The sequence below is a fragment of the Sphaerodactylus townsendi genome, linkage group LG14 (genome assembly GCF_021028975.2).
Source record: "Sphaerodactylus townsendi isolate TG3544 linkage group LG14, MPM_Stown_v2.3, whole genome shotgun sequence".
Lineage (NCBI taxonomy): Eukaryota > Metazoa > Chordata > Lepidosauria > Squamata > Sphaerodactylidae > Sphaerodactylus > Sphaerodactylus townsendi.
In genome coordinates this window covers 38,312,300-38,331,165 of record NC_059438.1, presented here as the reverse complement: position 1 = coordinate 38,331,165, position 18,866 = coordinate 38,312,300, and the positions used below count along the sequence as shown (strand labels likewise).

General features: G+C 45.7%; 1 protein-coding gene across 1 annotated transcript in view; it reads left to right on the top strand.

The window, feature by feature from the left end:
* The window catches only part of PSD2 (pleckstrin and Sec7 domain containing 2), a 47,137-nt gene that overhangs the window by 24,358 nt on the left and 3,913 nt on the right, over positions 1-18,866 (top strand). Inside the window, exons 3-7 of the mRNA XM_048515358.1 lie at positions 1,051-1,539; positions 11,402-11,596; positions 12,174-12,254; positions 14,477-14,589; positions 16,044-16,102. Of these exons, the coding sequence (XP_048371315.1) occupies positions 1,051-1,539; positions 11,402-11,596; positions 12,174-12,254; positions 14,477-14,589; positions 16,044-16,102 (937 nt within the window). The remainder of the gene's footprint in view (positions 1-1,050; positions 1,540-11,401; positions 11,597-12,173; positions 12,255-14,476; positions 14,590-16,043; positions 16,103-18,866) is intronic.

The following is an 18,866-nucleotide window of genomic DNA, read 5'->3' as shown; positions in this document are numbered from 1 at the left end:
ATTCTCTAAACAAACAAATCCGTGTTTTTTTATATCAAATCAAATTAAAAAAACTTTTATTGACAGTATAAACAGTACAATCGAAAAATTAAACAGAAAGAGAAAATGGGCAAATAGATTAATAGTGATTGCAGAGGGAAACAATCATGATCGCAATTTAATGACATAACACAGAGACTTAGCCACCGTTTCAGACATAGCACAATAATAGTTGTTTAATAATCATTTTTTAGGAGCAGCAGTGGCGTAGGAGGTTAAGAGCTTGTGTATCTAATGTGGAGGAACTGGGTTTGATTCCCAGCTCTGCCTCCTGAGCTGTGGAGACTTATCTCGGGAATTCCGATTAGCCTGTGCACTCCCACACACGCCAGCTGGGTGACCTTGGGCTAGTCCCAGCTTCTCAGAGCTCTCTCAGCCCCACCTACCTCACGGGGTGTTTGTTGTGAGGGGGGAAGGGCAAGGAGATTGTCAGCCCCTTTGAGTCTCCTGCAGGAGAGAAAGGGGGAATATAAATCCAAACTCCTCCTCCTCCTCTTCTTCTTCTTCTTCTTCTTCCTCTTCTTCTTCTTCTTCTTAATAGATAAGAAGTTTTTTGTTCGTCTGATAGACCTTTATTAATGAGGGGTCAGCAAGGTAGACCTCATCATCTTATAAAAGGGCAACGTAGAATCTTGTGAATGACAGATTCAGTCTGCTTCGTGCCGCAATCACAGATTCTGCCCTGTTAGGGAATTTTTAGATGTCTTCCTGTCGTTACAGCCAAAGGAAGCACATCGTATCTTGCCAAGGAGAGAGCTCTTTGCAGGTTGGGTAAGATTAGTTGACGCAGGTATTTGGCCTCCCTAGCTCTGTCAAAGGGAATTCCTTAAAAAAGGGGAGACCCTAGATTTTTATAAACTTACCAACAGATTCCAGGGCCGGGTATAGTTCCCAGCAAAAGCTTTACTGCATTCTGTACTTTGCATCTTTAGTGTTCCCTCCCAATTCCCCAATGATGCCTTAGAAGGAAAGACAGTTTCTCAATATTCCTGCTGTGTCCTTCTGTTCCAGCTTTGCTATTGCAGAAGCCCAGCTCAATTGCCTCGATGACGACAGGGAAGATTTCGCATTTCAGGATTTCAGGGACGGATTCAGCTCTACCTTTGAAAAAATCGTGGAGTCTGACCTTATGAAGGGCACCTACTACAGCAGCCTGGACTCCTTGGATGTGCTGTCACTGACGGACGAAACAGACAGCTGCGTTAGCTTTGAAGCGCCGCTCACTCCTCTCATCCAGCAAAGAACTAAGGAAAGTTCTGAAGTTTCGGATCAGAAAGCCGCCACTCACCCGAAGGACGCTCTGGAGCCTGTGGCGACAGAGAGGCCAGAGGATGCAATGGCCAAGGCAACGGAGGGCGATTTTGGGAGCCCGCTGAAGCACTCCATCACCAGCAGTCGCTCCGAGAACGTGCTGAGCAGGGCATACCTGAAGACCATCCCCAACGGGTATCATGTTGAAAGACCAGAGGAAGAAGCTTCCAAGCTTATTAACTCTGTCAGGTAAGAATGTTTTTTCTCAGGCTGCCAATTGCGTAGGAGGTGAAGAGCTCGTGTATCTAATCTGGAGGAACCGGGTTTGATTCCCAGCTCTGCCGCCTGAGCTGTGGAGGCTTATCTGGGGAATTAAGATTAGCCTGTACACTCCCACAAATGCCAGCTGGGTGACCTTGGGCTAGTCACAGCTTCTTGGAGCTCTCTCAGCCCCACCCACCTCACAGGCTGTTTGTTGTGAGGGGGGAAGGGCAAGGAGATTGTAAGCCCCTTTGAGTCTCCTTGCAGGAGAGAAAGGGGGGATATAAATCCAAACTCTTCTTCTTCTTCTTCTTAATTATCTGGGCTGTTTTAGCCAATGCATCCACGTCAAAACATATTTAATAATGTTATAATAATTTTTAAGGCTGCAGACTTTGTTTGGTTCAGGTAGTCAACTAAAGCTTCCATTGAGTAATTGGTGGAGACTAAATTTGGAAGGGAGAAATATTTGAATTGGTGGGATGGTGAATTCAAAGCACAGTTTTAGAGACGATTTTGTGTTAGCATAGCAGGGACTGGAAGATACTAAAGACGGCTTTTCCTTTTAACATTGTTAGATAACTTATGTATATGAAGTCAGTGGCGTAGGAGGTTAAGAGCTTGTTTATCTAATCTGGAGGAACCAGGTTTGATTCCCCGCTCTGCCGGCTGAGCTGTGGAGGCTTATCTGGGGAATTCAGATTAGCCTGTACACTCCCACACACGCCAGCTGGGTGACCTTGGGCTAGCCACAGCTTCTCGGAGCTCTCTCAGCCCCACCCACCTCACAGGGTGTTTGTTGTGAGGGGGGAAGGGCAAGGAGATTGTAAGCCCCTTTGAGTCTCCTGCAGGAGAGAAAGGGGGGATATAAATCCAAACTCTTCTTATTATTATTATTATGCTTCCATTAGTATCTCTCTCATAGTGAGATTTTGGTCATATCATGCATCTTTATGTGTGGAAGGCCTCCCACACACTTGGAACATTTTGCAGAATCTTCAAAACAGAAACGTTCAGGAGACCATGTTTATAAAGGGTTTAGAGCCTTAATATAATGGAGCAGCTCAAGAGGTTGCTTCTATAAGGAATACTATGGTGGTCTATTGCAAAGTTTATTGTATGTATCACCCCCTTTCTTACTACAGTGTCCTCCTGTACCAGTGTAACCCTCTTTCTGCATTATGGTATGTCATGGCTCAGACAGCTTTTGTTGCCTTAGGGCAGTGATGGGATCCAAAAATTTTAGTAACAGGTTCCCATGGTGGTGGGATTCAAACTGTGCTATGAAGCGTTTTCAATGGAGCTGGGCGGGCACAATGTGGTGGGGGCATAGTGGACATTCGGGCATTCCAGGGTGGGGCTTTGCTGGGCGGGGCTGTGGCAAGGACGCAGGCCGCTCATACCGGGTGTGATCCCAAGGAGAAACAAATGCACGCAGGCGCTGGCTGCCACGCACGCCGGTGCACCTCCTGCTAGACTGCTTCAAGTTCTGCCGCTACTGCTGAGAGGAGGGGCGTAACTAAGGCAAAAATCACGTGGCAAAATCACCCATTAGTCACCCCCTCTCGGCACACACAAAGAATTAGCAACCTACTCTCGGGAACCTGTGAGAACCTGCTGGATCCCACCTCTGCCTTAGGGCCTAATCCAGTGGGAGCGGCAGAGGACCATGCCAATGCATTTGCCCACCCTGCCACATAAGGGTCCCCTACGTCCGCAGGGAAAGCAAAGGCACCAGTGTGCAGGTGCCGCACAGCTCCACAATGGCTGTACCCAGAATTAACCACCAACCAGCAGCTGCACCGGCATCCAAGTGCATACCGGCTCTAGAGGTGCATTGACAAGGGGCATTCCAGGTGGTGGGGCTTCTTTCGAAGGTTGCCAGGTCTAGCAACGGCAAGAACTTGAGGAGTGGGAGCGTGGGAGGGGATGACCATACAGTGGTGGGATCCAAAAATTTTACTAACAGGTTCCCATGGTGGTGGGATTCAAACTGTGGCGTAGCGCCAATGGGGCTGGGCAGGGCATGATGGGGGAGTGGCCAAGCATTCCAGGGGCGGGGCATTCCTGGGCGGGGCTGTGGCAAGGACGCAGCCGCTGCACCGGTCCTTGGGCGGGAAACGAATGCACGCAGGCGCAGGCTGCCACGCACGCCGGTGCACCTCCTGCTAGACTGCTTCCAGTTCTGCGCGCTACTGCTGAGAGGAGGGGCATAACGAAGGCAAAAATCGCGTGGCAAAATCACCAATTAGTAACCCCCTCTCGGCACACACAAATAATTAGTAACCTACTCTCGGGAACCTGTGAGAACCGGCTGGATCCCACCTCTGATTTTGGATCAGTAAGGTCTGGAAGAAAGGAATGTGAAGGGCACCAGAAACTGACGGATGGGGGAGCATTCATAAGGCAAGTTACAGCCATACAATTTGCGCATTGTAACTGCTGGCAGTAACTAGTGGAGCAGTCAGTAGCTGTGGGCTCTGCAGGATTTGGACACAGTCCCCTGGAAAGTGGAGATGATACCGATGTATCTTCACAAAAATTAGGGTTACCAGCTCCAGGTTTGGAAATTCCTGGAGATTTTGGTGCGGAGCAGGATTCGGAGAGGGAAGGAATATCAGCGGAGTATCGTGCTATAGAGCCCACCTTCCCAAGTGGCCATTTTCTCCAGGAGGTCCATAGTGATCCCAGCAGATCTCAAGTCACCACCGGGAAGTTGGCAGCCCAAATAAAAAGCATAAGAACATAAGAACTAGCCTGCTGGATCAGACCAGAGTCCAGCTAGTCCAGCACTCTGCTACTCGCAATGGCCCACCAGATGCCTTTGGGAGCTCACAGGCAGGATGTGAAAGCAATGGCCTTCTGCTGCTCCTGCTCCTGAGCACCTGGTCTGCTAAGGCATTTGCAATCTCAGATCAAGGAGGATCAAGATTGGGAGCCATAGATCGACTTCTCCTCCCTAAATCTGTCCAAGCCCTTTTTAAAGCTATCCAGGTTATCCAACCTCCTGTGGCAGCACCTCCTGTGGCAGCATATTCCAAACACCAATCACACGTTGCGTGAAGAAGTGTTTCCTTTTATTAGTTCTAATTCTTCCCCCCAGCATTTTCAATGAATGCCCCCTGGTTCTAGTATTGTGAGAAAGAGAGAAAAATTTATCTCTGTCAACATTTTCTACCCCATGCATAATTTTGTAGATTTCAATCATATCCCCCCTCAGACGTCTCCTCTCCAAACTAAAGAGCCCCAAATGCTGCAGCCTCTCCTCATAAGGAAGGTGCTCCAGTCCCTCAATCATCCTCATTGCCCTTCTTTGCACTTTTTCTCTCTCTTCGCTATCCTTTTTGAGATGTGGCGACCAGAACTGAACACAGGACTCCAAGTGCGGTCGCACCACGGCTTTATATATAAAGCAACTGAAGAGTTCGCAGCTCAAGAAGAACTGAAGCGTTAATCGTTCTCCCAATTACGCAAGCATGCAATTAGCGCTGAAGCCGGAGACAGTGGCCCTGCTTTCAGCTTTGTGTGGGGTTTGGTCCTCTAAACCTGCCCTGGATTGTGAGGTCTGCTCTTCATAGGTCCGCTTTGCACTGTGTGAAAAAGACGTGTGGGGGACATCTTTAAAATAGGCAACTTCTTAATTTTACTCCACAAACCTGAAATAAGACGTCCCGGGAAGTCTTTAAAAAGCTGCCTCCCATTTGTTTTCCTGGCAGCACAAACATCAGAGGAGGAATGAGTTTTTTTTCCCCGTCTGACCATTTCACTGTCTGGCCAGCTTTAGACACAGCTTTTGGCCAACGTTTTGTGTTCTGCTGAAGGGATTCTCCCGGCCTCCATTTGCTGAAGGTTGCCCCAGGATGTTTGCTCTGCAGGCTTCGATCCTGGGCGCCTTTGCAGTATGAAAACTACAAAGTTGTGGTCAGCTCTTCCTGCCCGTTGAGAAGCATTGGGTAGACCTGCCCTCCGTAGACCATCTTTAAAATGTTTTTACTGCATTTTTGAAAATGAACTGCTTAGTTTATTTCAATAAGAGATTCAATAAGAGATTGTGTAAGGCCTCACATTAAGACTAATTAAAAAAACACAACACAATGTTGTGTTCAAGCTTTGAGTTTTCCAAAAACTCTTCATCAGATGGGTTAGTGTTAAAAACTAAAGGCGGTGGGAGGGATGTTACAGACCATGATATTAAAGTCTGCCCCTGCAATCCAGAAAACTTTGGGGTGTGGGGCTTGTGAAGAGGGGAGCAGTGTGAAAAGCAAGGACATCACATCTGGTGTCATGTGGAAGTGCCGTCACAAAAACAGATGATGTCATCTCCCCATTTGTCTTTTGCTATTCCACTGCACGAGTATGAGAGAATGGAGTGTGGGTGTGTAGTCTTACAGCAATGGAGGCAGCATGTCGTTTCGGCCAGTGAGAGAAGCAGGGAGCAACTCTGCCGTCCCGTCTCCCTCCAAGCCCTTTTACTGATAGTTTACAAGTAGAAAAACAAACAAGGAAGGCAGGCAGGGGTTTGCAGCACCTGGACACAAGACAATGAGCAGGGCAAAAGGGCACGGGGGGTTTGAGCAGAAGATTTGGTATTTGCACGTACACATTGGAGCCAGGAGGTCTGCAACCTCAGCAGTTTTCTCCGAAACCACATTTGGGGAGGAAAGGTCAGTTGCACGTGAGAGGCCTTTTTCCAAGCAGTGTATTGCCGTACTCAGGCACCCCCCCAGATGTTGGGGGGCCCTTTTCCAAGCAATGTGCTGCCATACTCGAGAGCCTCCCGGACGCTGTGAGACCCCTTTCCAAGCAGAATGGCTACCGTACTCGGGAGCCTCCCAGGCGCTGTGCCCCCCAACATGGGTGGCAGATGTTTTCCTGCTTTGGATGAACAAAGATAAGGCTAGTGAGGGTCGGCGACTCAGGCTTAGGAAATTCCTGAAAATTGGGGTGTGGAGACAGAGGAGAGTTGAATTTGGGGGCGTGAGTGAGCACATCAAGAAAGTACGGCCATAGAGACCGCCCTCTGAAATCACCATCTTTTCAAGGCGAACTGACCTCTGTAGTTTTGGAGATGGGAACTCCAAGCCCTAACACACATACACAAATTTGAGCACATCTGCGGAGATAAAATGGCATTGGTGTCAGGTTGCACCCAGTGGTGGGATCCAAAAATTTTAGTAACAGGTTCCCTCGCCAGCCCCCCCACTCAGCAAAGGGGGCAGAGGCGTACCCAGGCAAACCTGAGCCCTGGGCAAAACCTGAGTTGGATGCCCCCCCATGAGCAGCCACCCCACCACGACCCCCCCAAATTTTTTTTTTTGCAATTCAGCAATCATTTCTAAATCATCATCACATTATAGAAAATGCCCCAACTCACAAATCTGAACACAGCAATGGTAAAACACACAGCTTCTTTGATAGAGACTGGTGAGATAAAAGGTACGAAAGGCTGAGAATCCATGAATTGCAGTACCTGAAAGGGATTAACCCAGTTCAGGGAGTTACATTATTAGTCGCAATTGCTATATGGAACCTTCACGTTCAAAGACAGGATGCCTCTCGGGGAGGTGAGGGCGTGGAGATGGAAAAGCGGACCCAATTAGTAACCTCTCTCGGCACACACAAATAATTAGTAACCCGCTCTCGGGAACTGGTGAGAACCTGCTGGATCCCACCTCTGGCTACACCATCCAGGGCCCCTTTCGCGCACGCAGAATAATACATTTTCAATCCACTTTCAATGCACTTTGCCACTGTGCGGAATAGCAGAATCCACTTGCAAACAATTGTGAAAGTGGATTGAAAGTGCATTATTCTGCATGTGTGGAAGGGGCCTAAGAAGAAGCAAAAACTGGAAGTATTCAGTTGATCCAATCTCTCTCTGACACCAAACCAAACACACAGAATTGCCATAGGGCTTCTTTGCCACCATTAATTTTGTAAAGACTTAGTTTTCAGGACATGAATTTTAAGGGGCTGCGTCTTGACTTTGCTGCACATTTTCCTCTTTGCAGAGAGTGAGATGCAAACTCTGCAGGGCACGTACTTACTGGGTGGGGTTATGTCATCTGGCATAGCATGACATATGCTCTACGTACAAAATAATGAAAATTGATTTTGATAATGAGAAGCTACGCGGTAAAGACAGAATCCAGGGCAAGAAACCAGGTTAGATCCCCAGAGTTGCTACTGAGGTCGTACAGAAAGGACATGTTTAAAAATGGCCGAAGGTCAGTTGGGATATGCATCACTCCCAGCCAATCTGAAACTAGGCACTCTAAGAGCTCAGAGCTATTTTTCATACTGCACTTTATACTCAGGCATCGGAGGATAAAGTGTAGTATGAGAAATAGCTCCGAGCTCTTTTCAGCTCTAGCGTGCCATGTCAAAGTGGAAAGGAGTTGTGTGTATTTGAAAATGTGCATGGTTCTCCTTAACAGACATTGTGTGCAATAGTTCAACTAATTCTGTCTTTTAAAGGGTGAATAATCAACCTTTCCTTTCACAGTAGGTGCAGTACCTGTATGTTTTTGTTCTTGAGGAGAAATTGTAGCATGAGATGTTTCTCCCAATTTATTTGCATCTCTAATTAAAATCATCTTAAACTGAAGGAAACCTGACCTAGAAGTCTGAATTTAAGCCTTGGAAACTCTTAAGGGGACAGCGATATTTGTGGTTATATATCACTTTGTTTTTTCAAATTTGGCTAAATGCACCATGAAGCTCTTCAGGCTACTCTTTACATCCAAGCTGCATATATGTGAAACACGGACCTCTCTTTGGACATTTAAGTATAAATCAGAACGGCTGGGGTGCCAGTCCCATTGCCTGCCATGCCATTGCCCAAAGAAATGGGGAGAGGAGGAATCGTATTCTAGATATTAAGAAAGCTAAGATAAAGGGGTGCAGGGTGGAAGGAAGTTTCTTAAAAGTGAAATCTTGAAGGCATAATTTCAAACAGTTCCAATGAGGAGGAAAAATGGGAGGTGTCTAAGGAAACTAGATGTCTAAATACCTTTCGACAGAGCTAAGATTTAAAAGGGAGAAGTATAAGAAAAGGGGGAAATCACCAAATAAGAATTCAAACAAATAGCCAAGACATGTAGGAAGAAAATCAGAAAAGCTAAAGTGTAGACTGAGTTCAGGCTTGCCAGAGAGGTTAAAAAACAATTAAAAGGGGTGTTTTTTTTTGTTATGTCCGTAGCAAAAGGAAGAAAAAGGATATGATAGGGTCATTCCATGGAGAAGATGGCAAAATGCTAACAGGGGATGGAGAAAAGGCAGAACTACTCAACACCTTCTTTGCCTCGCTCTCCTCCCGAAAGGAAAACAGTGCTCAACCAGGGGGAAATGGAACAGAAGATGCAGTAGGGGAAATTCAGCACAGAATAAAGAGGTAGTACAGGAATACCTAGCTACTTTTAATGAATTCAAGTCTCCAAGGCCTGATGAACTGCATCTCAGACAGAAGTAATCTCAGAACCACTGAGTCAGCTAAAAGAGACTAGTTTTCTGTCTCTTTCGTCTGGTAAAGTGTCACACGCAATACAACATTATTACGCATCCTTCAATGCAGATCCAAGGTTTTATTGAGAAGTGGAAAATCCAAATAATGCAATTTTACATTGACTTACATCGTCTGCTGCTCCTGAACCTATCTTGCCTTATTTAAGAATAATGCATAGATTTATTTTGTTGCTTTACTTTTATCTGATCAAGTCTGCTACAACAGGGAGTCATAAAACTATTTTACCCAGGCTCTACAGCTAGTCAATCCCATGCAAAATGCTACTCATGTGTCCCTCAGACTACATTTCCCACAATGCTACTTCTTAAAGGCAAAGCTTCTTCTACTTATACTCATCACCAACACATAGGCCGTTTCCCCACTTTGGTAGTTTCCCCTTTGCTGCGTGCTACTCTCAGCGCGCGTCATTTCTGGCACACGCCTGGGCTTCCCCACGACCACGCGCTCTGCACAGGGTCATCAAAAGGCGCCATTTTGAAGTGCACCAGGAATGACGCGCATGGAGGGGGCGTGAGAGCGGCAGCTTCGGGGTGGCTGTGTTGTCACCGCCCCTGTAGTGGGGAGTGCCGCGGGACCCCGCGCTATTTTGGGAGAGTAGCGCTCAGCAGAAGGTAAGTGGGGAAAGGCCCACTGATGCTGGCTCCCTCACTAACTAATCCACCTTGGGCCAGCACAACCATTCTCAATAATCTTTGAAAATTCCTGGAGAACAGGAAGTCCCAGTAGACTGGAAGAGGGTTAATGTTCCTATCTTCAAAAACAGAAAAAAGAGGACCCAAACAATTACTGCCCAGTCAGCCTGACATCAATACCAAGAAAGATTCTAGGGCAGATCGTTAAACAGTCTGTAAGCACTTCGAAGGGAATGCCATAATCACTAAATGGGTTTCTCAAAGAAGTCAGGCCAGATTAATCTTATCATTTTTTTGATAGAATAATAAGTTTGGTAGACAAATGGAATGCTGTGAATGTAGCATACCTTGATATCAGTAAGGCCTTTGACAAGGCCTTTGACATTCTTGCAAGCAAGCCAATAAAATGTGGGCTAGTCAATGCTGCTGTTAGATGGATTTGTAATTGGTTGACCAACTGAACTCAAAGGGACCTCATCAATGGCTCATCTTCATCCTGGAGAGAAGTGACTAGTGCGGTGCCACAGGGCTCTGTCCTGGGCCCAGTGCTATTCCATATTTTTTTATCAGTGACTTGGATGATGGAGCAGAGGGCATGCTAATCAAATTAGCAGACAACACCAAATTAGGAGAGGTAGCCAATACCCCAGAGAACAGGGTCAGCTGGGCCAAAACTAACGAAATGAATTTCAGCATGAGACCACAATGTGATGCAGCAGCAAAAAAAGTCAGTGTAATTCTGGGCTACATCAATAGGAGAGTGATAGAGTCTCTTTGTTTGGAAGTTTTTAAACAGAGGCTAAATGGCCATCTATTGAGAGTGCTTTGATTTTCTCTTTTCCCTGCATGACAGGGGGTTGGACTTGATGGCGCTTATGGTCTCTTCCAACTCCATGATTCTATTATTCTATACACTGGTGTCATGCTAGAATGCTTATATCACTTCTGGTGAAAACCAAAATTAATGTGGCAGACACTCTAGCATTTGCAAAAACTCTATAGTAGAACCACAAAGTAGAGTGTCTAGCATGTCACTTTGGGTTTTCACTACAAGTGATGCAAGTTCACTGGCGCAAGGCCAGGGCCTCAGGCCCCGCCCCCATTTCCTCCTGGGGCTGTGGCCTGAGAACACGAAGGGTCTGCTTTGATCTTTGTGAGCAGGTTACTCATATAGGATTTGTCTGTCCTCATGTACCACTAGGATATGAAGACTCACCTGTTTCATTCGGCATTCTCTCACTTCCTGTTTATGCATTTGAATTCTTAATGAGTTTTATTGTTTCAATTGGTTTTATAATATATTTTTTCAAAAGCTGTTTAAATGGCTTTGATTAGGGATCCTCTATGGGATGGAAAGGCAACATGAAAATGTTCCACATAAATAAATCATATATAATAATATAATACCCTTCCAAAAAATTCAGTATCTGTCAGGGTTGTATCTCCCTGTGGGAACGTAACCGTTTTCTCCTCTGAGTAGGCTGTCAATGAAACTTTTGCATTTGAGACAAAATATCTGAAGTACCCAAGACCAAATTCTTTGGGGGAAAATATAAAGGTTTTATTAGAGTTTGTGGGTGGGGGGAGACCCTAGTCTACACCAGCTTTGTGATTCCCCCACTGGGTGCCAGAGAATTCCACTTGTTCTGCAAACCTTCCACTGAGCTTATTTCCCCGGACTTTGTTCTTGCAGTGAAGTCAGCATCAAAGACACTCTTTCTGACTCGGATTCTGACATGGGCAGCACGGAACAACTGGACCAGGGAAGTACAGACACTCTCGCCAACGGCTGCAAGGCAGACAGCGAGGCTGCCAAAAGATTGGCCAAAAGGCTCTATCACCTGGAAGGGTTCAAGCACTGTGATGTGGCGCGCCAGCTCGGAAAGAAGTAAGCAGTAACCTGAAATAAGAGGGATAGAACACCTGCAGGGGGGATATGGCGGGACAGGGCTTTTCACAAACATTTCCGCTGCTGTGAAACTCCCCCATCTTTCCAGTTGCTGGTCACACTCCTCCGCATTAGGAGGCAAAACTGTTTGCAAGAGGGCAGAGAGAACTTGCCCTAAAGTTGAAGCAAGGAGGGCAGTGTTTCCTTGTGTTGGCCCATTGGGATCAAAATGTGTGTGAGGTCACGCAGGGAGATGGGCACTGCTTTAATTTCAATGAGATACGCATGTGGATAAACCCTTGAAACTATGGCCCCTTCCGCACACGCAAAATAATGCGTTTTCAAACCACTTTCAAACCACTTTCACAACTGTTTGCAAGTAAATTTTGCCATTCCGCACAGCTTCAAAGAGCATTGAAAGCAGTTTGAAAGTGCATTATTCTGCATATGCGGAATGAGCCTATGCCTCCATTTTGCCCCAACTAATGAGAGCTTGGTCTTAGGCAAACTTTATCAATAGATGTCTCAAGTTTTCTGAGTTTTCTGAGTTTTCTGATTGCAGTCTCTTTAACTACAGTAACGAATTCAGCAAGTTGGTAGCCGAAGAGTATCTCCGCTTCTTCGACTTCACTGGACTCACCTTGGACAAAGCACTCAGGTGAGTGGCAAAAGTAGGGGTCTCTGGGCATGAATAAGAGTGGAGTCCCTTCATTTTCAGTCTTGTCTTGTTTGTTACCATCAATTAATTTCAAGCATTTTACAGCGATCAAGTGCTTGCAGGCTGCATGCTGGGCCCTTCTAAGTTTTAGATTCCTTTATAATGCTTCCCTTATGTGTATCTTATTTCACTTCCTCTTTAACACACTTAATAATCAGAAAGCCATTTGTTTGGTCTGCAGCACTACTGAGAGCTATGGGGTGGGAGACAGGCAAAGATCCTTCCCCATTGAGAAGAACACATCCCAGTGGAGTGATAGCAGAGGTGGGATCCAGCAGGTTCTCACCAGTTCCCGAGAGGGGGTTACTAATTATTTGTGTGTGCCGAGAGGGGGTTACTAATTGGGTCTGCTTTTCCGTTAGAAATTCCATTCGGTCCAAAAATCATACAGTCCTGTTGTTTCCTATGTGGCTGGTTAGCGAAGGTAGAAAACGGGATAATTCTCCCTGTTGGGCTGTTTTAAAAACATGTTTTAGAAATATGGGAAAGTTCCTTGTTTAAGGAAAGTCTCCTTCTTTTGATTTCTAGAAACAAAATTAAGTATTTGAAAGTATTACGTATTTGACAGGCAGTCAATTCGAGGAGAAGTAGTTGTTTCTGTTGGCAGTAGACGATAGGACTTGCTATAAGGAGTTTAAATTATGGACAGAAAGATACCAGCTGGAAATTAGGAACTTTTTTTTTCCAGTAAGAGGTTTTTTACAGTAACAGAGAAAGTATTAATGCCCCGCCCCTGGAGGGCCCGGCCATGCCCCTGGAATGCCCCGCCCAGCCCCATTGGCGCTACGCCACTGTTTGAATCCCACCACCATGGGAACCTGTCACCAAAATTTTTGGATCCCACCACTGAATAGGTATGGCAGAGGATTCACTACCAGCATTTCAATGCAGTGATACCGCAGCATGCTGCTTTCCTTTCATTTAGCACCTCTAAGGTAGTTGTTTACAGGTGAAACACCCAAGCAGCAGAACATTATTTCATATTTATTTATTGTATTTATCTCTCGCCCATTCCTGGCCACGGCCAAGCTCAGGGTGGCTTGCAATAAAATTAAAAGCCTCATAGAACATATAATATAAGACAACTCTAACATTTAAAGCGTAGCGTTTAAGATGGCGCACTATACACAAAATCCTAGCCTAGAAAATCATATCCCCATCCAGATTTAATTAATTTTTAATTATCAGAGAGGGGGAAGGGACCCCTCTCTGCACAAGATGGTAGTGCGCTAGAAAAGAGAGGCCAGCAATAGATGGATCAAGTGGATCCACGGAAGGTCTCAACCAAAGGCCCGGTGGAATATCTCCATCTTGCAGGCCCTGCGGAACTGAATAAGGTCCCTCAGGGCCCTGGTGTCAACTGGCAGAGTGTTCCACCGGGCTGGAGTCAGGGCCAAAAAAACCCTGGCTCTGGTTGAGGCCATCTGGATGTCCTTGGAATTAGGGATCACAGGAGATTGCTGTTGGAGGAACGTAATGCCCTCAGAGGACAATACACAGAGATGTGGCTCCAAAGATAGGAAGGCAATATTTATTGTTGATGGCTTTCACAGCCAGAATCAACTGGCCGTTGTGGGTTTTCCAGGCTGTGCAGCCATGGTCTGGTAGTTTTTGCTTCTAACATTTTGCCCACACCTATAGATAGATGCAGGCGAAATGCTAGGAGCAAAAACAACCAGACCACAACCACATAGCTTAAGAAACCCACAAGAGCCAATTACGACTGACTGACTGACTGACTGACTGACTGACTGACTGACTGACTGGTTGGTTGGTTGGCTGGTTGACTGGTTGACTGGTTGGCTGGCTTTGTTTGGTTTTGGTTGGTCGGTCGGTCGGTCGGTCGGTCGGTCGGTTTAAATACATAACCTCACTCCCTGACATTTTGTGACTCGACCTTCTGTGGCAACCACATTATTTTTTTCCCCACCAGCCTATGTCAGAATTTCAAAATCGCCTGCAGGGTCAAAAAAGTGGGGGACTCCTTCTCTAAAATAGTGATTGTTCATAACTGAACATCATAATCAACCATTATAGTTTAGGCTCCTTCCTGCAACTGTTCACTGAATTAAGCACTACACTGTCTGTCCTAGCAATGTCATATTTGAGAGTGAACCTCTTATTCAAGGAGTTTTGCTTCCCTGTTCTTTTCCCTTTTCTAGAACATTCCTAAAAGCTTTCCCCCTCATGGGAGAGACACAGGAACGGGAACGTGTCCTCATCCACTTTTCACACAGATACTGTCACTGCAATCCAGAGGAGAGCACAACTGAAGGTAACTCTTCCTTCTTTCTACATCAGAGTCCTCATCATTCAAAAATGACCGGGCCCCAAGTTTAGCTGTGCAATGGGGGAAACATTTCATTTAACAAAATTGGCTAGAAAAATCAGAGAAATTTCTCCAAGTGGAAGGTAGTTCCAGAGTCTAGCACTTACCTAGGTTGGCTCCCTTCTGACAAGAGAGGATGGAAGACAGATCTAGTTATCTAGACAAAAAAGTTATAAAGCTTAGAAGCAATTCAGAGATGAAAGAAACAACCCAACGGGATAACCCAGTTTCAGGGGAAGGAAAAAAAATCCTGTATTTCCGACTCCATACCATTAGCACAAAAACTGAGCCTGACCCCACATGCCTCCTTAGCATGCGTGCAAATATTCCACAAGCGGAGAGTTGTAAGGAAATGAGGCCACTGAAGAGCCTGCAGCTGTACAGCATCATTAACTTGCTGGCTTCTTTGGCTTCCAGTCTGCCCAGCAGAAATCGAGAAAATCAAGCAGCCTCACCGTGTCCCAGAGAAGGCAGGCTTAGCACCATTCCCCCCCATGGACTTCCTTAGTACTCTGTGGAATAGAATGTCACAAACTTTTTTCTTTTGTAGTCAGGACAATCTATGTCAGGGTCCCCAACATGGTGCCCGTCAGCAGCACGGCACCGCAGTCAAGTCTTGTGACCTCTGCCAAGTGTTCCTAGGAAGCGGAAAGTTAGGTGAGGCTTTTGCCTAGCAAGGCTTCCAATTGGCTATTGGATATTTGATTGGCTGTGCAGATTTTTTTAAAAAAATGTTGCTTTGGCAGCAGCTGCAACCGCAACACAAGAATCTGTGCTTTGTTAGTGAAATTAAAAAGCCCTGGCCCTTGTGGAGGCCATACCAGCTAGAAATGAAGCTCGAAGGCTATACCAGCCCACTCCTCAGATTCTGTTCCTATCTGTGTGAATGCCATCTTGCCAGAGGTGGGATCCAGCAGGTTCTCACAGGTTCCCAAGAGTAGGTTACTAATTATTGGTGTGTGCCGAGAGGGGGTTACTAATTGGTGATTTTGCCACGTGATTTTTGCCTTAGTTACGCCCCTCCTCTCAGCAGTAGCGCGCAGAACTTGAAGCAGTCTAGCAGGAGGTGCACGTGCGTGCGTGGCAGCCTGCGCCTGCGTGCGGTATCTTCGATTCCTCGCCCTGGCGACTTGCGCAGCGGCTGCGTCCTTGCCACAGCCCCACCCAGGAATGCCCCGCCCCTGGAATGCCCGGCCACGCCCCCGTCGTGCCCCGCCCAGCCTCATTGGCGCTACACCACAGTTCGAATCCCACCACCAAGGGGACCTGTTACTAAAATTTTTGGATCTCACCACTGCGTCTTGCCTCAAGATCTCAGTAGAAAAAGGAACCACAGTGTTTTGAATACGATTTGTAATATTGTTTATCCTAAAAGCGATTATGTTTCTTGTATCTTCCAGATGGAATTCATACCCTTACCTGCGCCCTGATGCTGCTCAATACAGACCTTCATGGACATGTAAGTACAGCTGTAAAAAAAAAGCCGAAGTTCTTCCCCAGCCTCTTAGGTAGATCATAGCAGCAGCAAGCAATGTTGGGGGGTGGTTTTTGTTGGTCATTGCGGGTGCTAAAACATTTAAATGTATAAGTATTATCTCTTCGTGGGATGTTACCGTCTTCGTCTTAACCTGGGAGCAGCCCTCTGACCCCTCCTCTGTCTCTCTGAGTAGACCTTCTTTTGTTCGTCTTTCCACACGAACTTGCATGGAGTCAGACACTTCCACAGGTCTCTCCTGTAAAAGCTATTATTATTATTATTATTATTATTATTATTATTATTATTATTATTATTATTATTATTATTATTATTATTATTATTATTAATGATAATGATAATGATAATAATATTGTCATCGTTGTTGTTGATGATGTTGTTGTTGTTGTTGTTGATGATGATGTTGTAGTGAATGTTGTTCACCGCCCGGAGCCCTTCGGGGATCGGGCGGTATACAAATTAAATAAATAATAATAATAAATAATAATAATGATGATGATGTTGTTATTTTTGTTGTTGTTATTGTTGTTGTTTTTGTTTTTGTTTTTGTTGTTGTTGTTGTTGTTGTTGTTGTTGTTGTTGTTATTATTATTATTATTATTATTATTATTATTATTATTATTATTATTATTATTATTATTATTATTATTATTATTATTATTATTATTATTAGGCTTGATAAACCGCCCAACCCCCGAAGGGCTCTGGGCGGTGTACAATGAGACACAAAACAGATACAATATAAGGTTTCATAAATACAATATAGCGATAAAACATTAAAATTCACTAAAATACATTATAGCAGCAATTCCAAAAATTACAGATAAAATATTCCATACTTGCACTCACATGATGCTGGAATTGCTGGCCACTTGTATAGGGAAGCGTACTCTCTAGATTAGGATTTCTATCTTTCTATTGACTGCAACAAGAATGTGAAAAGAATCTACTTGAATAAAACGTAAGTTTTACCCTTTTGCAATTTACTTCTTGGGAAGATTGATTTCACTGCTCTCAGTCTCACGTTTCCATGACTGGGCAAACTCTGCCATATTAATCAAGTCTGTCCAACAGTTTCAGACAGCATAAATCTTCCAGTCTGATGTTTTGGTGATCTGCAGGCAGTAGAAGTCCATCATACACAACAGCATCTTCTGCCTACATAAGTTAACCTGACACAGGATCATGTTGACTCGTCATAACAGAAGGGTATAAAATAAGACTTATTGTGGAAACATAAGACATATAAGATAATCGAATATATAATAAATAATAAAATGTACAGAGGGTTTTTTTTCCCCAAAATGCCAGCTAAAACAATATTCTGGCCAGCTGGGGTTGCTGTCAAGAGAAGTAAAATAATAAAATGTGGCACTGTGTGAAGCAGGGTGTAACTTCTCAGGAAAACCTGTAAGTGATGTTCCTTCAATCCAAGAATTGCGGCTAAAAACTGTACCTGGCCATGCTGGCAGGGGCTGATGGGAATTGTAGTCCATGAACATCTGGAGAGCCGCAGGTTGCAGACCCCTGGACTAAACAATGCGATAAAGCCGATTCAGAAAGTCAGATAGCTATGCAAATCAGAACAGCCTCATATACACAATGAGGACCGTCTCCTTGGGCAGGCTGTCTCGCCATGGAGAAAGATGTTTTCCAGTCCTATCTGGATAAGGTTTATGCAGGGAACTAACTTTGGACTTTGGTCCTAAATCCTTTTGTGACTGAGGTGTTTTCCTGGGAGCTGTTTTCCTGGGAGCAAGAATTCAGAAGGCTTCTCTGGGTGGTAAACTTTTGATAGCACAAGTGACGATAATGTATTATTTTCCTTCCCATTGTTTCTCTCTCTCTTTCTTTCTCCTGCTCCCGGATCCCCTGTTTTTGCTCTTTAACCCTTTCTCAGGTGGTAAGTGCAGCCATTTCAGTCCATTTCTTGGCATTCATTGGACTCTGTATGTATAAACATGTGCATGCTAGTGCAGTCTAGCAATGTCTGGCAGTAGGCAAAGGGAAGCACATGAACCATGTTGCTGTCCACTGTTTTGTCCACTGTTTTGTCCACTGTGTTGTCCACTATTTTCCCCAGCTTCTGCTTGCCGGGCTCATTGCTTAGCACCCTTACAAATCTACCGGCCTTCAGGAAGACACAAAAGTTGCAAGACTTTCAAACTATTCAAACTGTTTAGCAGTAGATGTACCTGGCCTCGGTCTTTTGCACCTGCTGTCCAGCATCTCCCTCTTGCTGGTCCGTCTGCTCTTTCCTCCCTCCTCATGACTCATACGTCACACTCAGAGGTGGGATTCAGCCGGTTCGCACAGGTGCTGCCGAAGCGGTAGCTAACTGGCTGGAATCCCACCACCCCAAGGCGCCCGCAGATCTGGCCGCGTGCCTGGGCCAGTGGTGCAGCCTGCCGGCCTGCGGCCTACTGGAGGGCCAGCAGGCCTCTCTCAAAGGCCACGCTGCTGGCCCTGAGGCACGTGGCCTGATCAGCATGGCTTGCCGGAATGGCCTGCTGGCACTCCTGTAGGCCTCCCCTGAAGGTCATGCCACCAACCCAGAGGAAAGGGGGCACAGCACAGCAGCCAAGTAAGTGGGTGGCCGGGGTGTGTGTGTGTGTGTGTGCAAACTGGTGGTTGAAATTTTAGAATCCCACCACTGCTTACACTGTCCTCAGTCTTCCATGAGATGTGCTTTGTAAGGGCCTTTCCCCACTTACCTTAATCCCCCCTA